The sequence below is a fragment of the Notothenia coriiceps genome, unplaced genomic scaffold (assembly GCF_000735185.1).
Source record: "Notothenia coriiceps isolate Sejong01 unplaced genomic scaffold, NC01 NC01_scaffold00009628, whole genome shotgun sequence".
Taxonomy (NCBI): domain Eukaryota; kingdom Metazoa; phylum Chordata; class Actinopteri; order Perciformes; family Nototheniidae; genus Notothenia; species Notothenia coriiceps.
In genome coordinates this window covers 1-3982 of record NW_011342329.1, presented here as the reverse complement: position 1 = coordinate 3982, position 3982 = coordinate 1, and the positions used below count along the sequence as shown (strand labels likewise).

At 42.9% G+C, this 3982-nt stretch overlaps 1 protein-coding gene across 1 annotated transcript; it reads left to right on the top strand.

The window, feature by feature from the left end:
• Nucleotides 1-929: 929 nt before the first annotated feature.
• On the top strand, nucleotides 930-2477 carry LOC104945395 (DNA replication licensing factor MCM3-like; the record flags this gene model as incomplete). The annotated part of the gene is made up of 2 exons (XM_010771058.1): nucleotides 930-1017; nucleotides 1895-2477. Coding segments are annotated over 2 exons (287 nt in total), but the record flags the coding sequence as incomplete, so codon positions are not given.
• Between the last annotated feature and the right edge of the window lie 1505 nt (nucleotides 2478-3982).

The following is a 3982-nucleotide window of genomic DNA, read 5'->3' as shown; positions in this document are numbered from 1 at the left end:
CCAGTCCACACATATGCTCCATCAAGGACGGTGCTACAGGCCGCAAGGCAGTGCACTTAAAACTACAATAAGCATGTTAATGTTAATCTAACAGCTCCCCCCCCCCCCAATTTTGCATTTTGAAATGCTCCCGATTTCTGAGGGCAACTATGGTGTGGGTCCTTGTACTCACGAGTCGGGCTAACGTCCACGCTAGCTTCCACGCTAGCTGCTATATGTTTTGCATTGAGGTGATACTTGAGGCTTGATGTGCTGCGGTGATATGCGAATTCCTTTTTGCATAATTTGCAAACAACTGTGCTCTTATCGACGCTTCCATCCGTCCGTTTTTAAAACAAAATGTCCCATTCACGGGGCCAACCAAAGCGGTCTCATCAGCTTCTTCGTTCACGTTTGACTATTGTTCACTGTGGTTTGTTGTTGTCTGAAGTAATGAACGTTAGTTGGTGCTCCAGTATAATCGGTACCCCTGAAACTCATCCAGTGAGAAACGTTCCGCGGTGCAAAAATAAGTGCGATTAAAATGCGTTAATTTTTGTGTAATTAATTAATCTTAATTAACGCGTTAAAGTCCCGGCCCTAAAATATATATATATATATATATATATATTAACATAAGAAATTGAAATGAGAATTTGAAATGAAAGACAAAGCATATTTATACAAACAAATAAAATGGTATAAAAATATTTTATCTTTATTAACTGAGTATGTCTTTAGTAGGCTACAATTTGCATTTGATTTCAAGGAAGACATTTACACTTAATTGAGTATTGTAATTTATAAATTGTGTACCTTTTTAATTCTAAATGTCTTTGCACTCTATAGAACTTATGCTCAAGTTCTGAAGCAATTTCTATGGTGTTGAATATCCTGCAGCTTCTCTCTGTATGTAGTGGATTTCTAACGTTGGTCTTTCTGCTCTTTAGTTCAGGCCGGCCCCCCGAAACCAGCCAAGTCTCTGCGGGAGGAGGAGCCGATGAAGGCCTCCTCACAGGCCGAGCTGTCTGCAGAGAGGTGGGTGATGCGTTCAAGTCCTCAATATATTCTAGATACTTTGCCATGATCAGCAGCAACAACCTGTGATGAAATAGAAGAGTGTTTCCTTAGACCTTAAGAGATGATCACTTAAAGGTCTCCTATCATGCAAAATGCACTTTCTGATGTGTTTTATACATAAATGTGTGTCCCTGGTTCGTCAGGGAACTCACTAAGTGTCACAAAACAAAACTCTCTCTCTCTCTCTTCCTCCGTACCAAAATCTCTAAAAACGGGGGTACAACGGAGCTGATCCAGATTTGCGTCCGATATGTGGGCTGGCTTTACACCCACGACCCTATCAGAAACAATGCGTAATATGGTCTTTGTTTACATTAGCAAGAATCTCTAACAGTCAGAGCTAACCTGTACTGGAAAGAGTGTGTAAAAAAGCAGGATATTAAAAAAAAAAGGAACTCGCCTTGTGGTAAACCGGCAAGAGAAAAAGCATTTGGGCTCCATCCTGTTTCAGAAATAATCCTTGATGTGGTTTTGAACATGATATATGGCGTTTCATCACAGCAGCATTTAGCTGAGAACCTCCCGGTAGGATTCTGACTGAGCATTAGCTCCCATCCCCTCTTTTCTTTTTTCTTTTATAGCCAAGGACCCAAAATTAGCACTCCTAACGGGGCTGATATAGAGGGGTATGAGGCATGGCTAGAATGGGTGATCTGTTTGGTATTTTGAACAAAACACATAGACATGTATTTATATATTTTTATATATCGGAGACTCATAATTGATGCCTTAAATAGCATAATAGGAGACCTTTAACATTGAGTAACAAAAATCTGTCACTTCCTGTCAGAAGCTGCTGTATAATGTGATGACATGTGTGTAATTCCTCCTCCAGGCTGAAGGAGTTCAAGTCGTCGCTGTTCGCTGTGTTCCAGTCCGCTCACGCCCAGTCGGTGAAGATGAAGACGCTGATGGAAGACATCAACAAGGGCCGCGAGAGCCGCTTCACGGAGCCCGACATCCGCGCCGCTCTGGCCCGCATGCAGGACGACAACCAGGTCATGGTGGCCGATGACATCATCTTCCTCATCTGAGGGGCCGGCGTTTCTGAATTTGATTACATAGACTTTAAAAGAAACTGGGACGCGTATTCTAATGAACATTTACCCAATACTGTTCACATTTAATCTGCGGTCAGTTATGAAAAAAAGAAGATATTTGAAACCGTTTGTTCTCATGGTGGTTTTGAACAACTTTACTGCAGATTGATCAATTTGATGAAACCACCAAACCAACCAGCATTGCTCCAACAGAATAAGGATATTATTAAGTTGTCACCAACACTTGTGATGTCTGGATTTGTATATAGTTGAAGAAAAATTGTAACTCTTGTGTATTAAAAAATCAAATGTAATGGGACACAACTTTGGTTCTTAAATGAACTGACAGTGCTACATTACAGAATGTTACTTAACCTCTTCCACTTGTGTTGTTTTAAGGGGGGGGGGGGCATGGGATCTGTACGTGCAACATAGAATATGTACACATCATCTGAGGGCTGGGAACCTGAAGATTATAGTTGATCAAATTGATCTGAAATCCCTCTTTTATACCACATTAAGACAGACACCATGGAGCCACATTTGGTGTTTAAACATGTTGGCATTTGGAGCTTTTTTTGTATTTTTGGGAAATTCTGGAAAATGCTCTGAAAACCTTGTGTTGTCAATATACATAGTATATTCATGCATCCTCTGGTATCCCTCAGTCTGTAGTTTGTAGCTGACAAGTCTAATGAGGTTTTAATTATCCTCACAACAGCCAATTGTATAGAGCAAGAGGCGCATTCACACCGCAGTACTTTACCCACAAAGGTTCATCAGAACTTAGTTCATGAGAACTCTTTAGTTCTCATGAACTAAGTACAGATCGCGTTCACACCGGAATAAGTCCCTGGGGGATTACGCAAATGAAGCCGCCGTCGTCACTTCTTCTTCTGCTTTGGGTTTACTGGCAGGCCGCAAACAACTTCACGGCGTATACTGCCACCCCAAGTCGCCAGAGTTGGGGACTGTCTTCAGTAGAAGCTGCTGGGACTCCCAGCAGCTTCTACTGAAGCCTTCCGAGTAAACCGCCAGAACGCCAGCACTTCCTCATCTCCACCGCTCCCATGTTTTCTTTTGTGTTGCCATAAGTTGGTCTCTCTGCGTTTGTGCGCTGGGCTAATGCTAGGATAATAAAATGGCGGCTTCACAAAACGTTTTTGGGAGTTTTACGCGGCGTGGTTTGCATTCCGCCCAGCCAATCAGACATAGGAACCTTTTTCTCCCACGAAAGTACCTGCTCTCTAGCAGGGATGGAAAAGTGGGTAAAAAAGGTTCTGATTAACTAATTTTAGTTCCGGCTCTTTTTGGTGTGAGCGCGACATTTCGGAACTAAAGTGGGAAAAGTACTGCGGTGTGAACGTGGCTAAGGTCAAGTTTAATAGTGCTAATAGAACCATCCTTCGGGCAGCAGAGCGGAAACGGTGGAAATCCAAACACCATGACGACCTCCTAACCTATCAGGCTCTCCTCTCCTTTTTCTCTGCTTCGATCTCTCAAAACACTTTCTTTCAAGATAAGATCCAATCTTCCTATTCCAACCCCAAAAAACGATTTTCCATCTTCTCCACCCTCTTGGACCCTCCTAAAGCCCCTTCCCCCTCCTCCCTTCTGTCAAGTGACTTTGTTAACCACTTTGAAAAAAAGGTTGATGATATTCGCTCTTCTTTTTCTGACACACCTTTACTCACCACTGGGCCACCTTTCACCCACACACTAACCTCCTTTTCCCCACCACTTCCACCCCAGCTTCCACCTGTAGGCTAGGGGTTTAGCAGCCTCTAAAGCAGCCTCCCTCTCCTCTGTGATCATCCTTCTGGACCTGTCTGCTGCATTCGACACGGTGAATCATCAGATTCTCCTTCACACTCTCCAAGAAT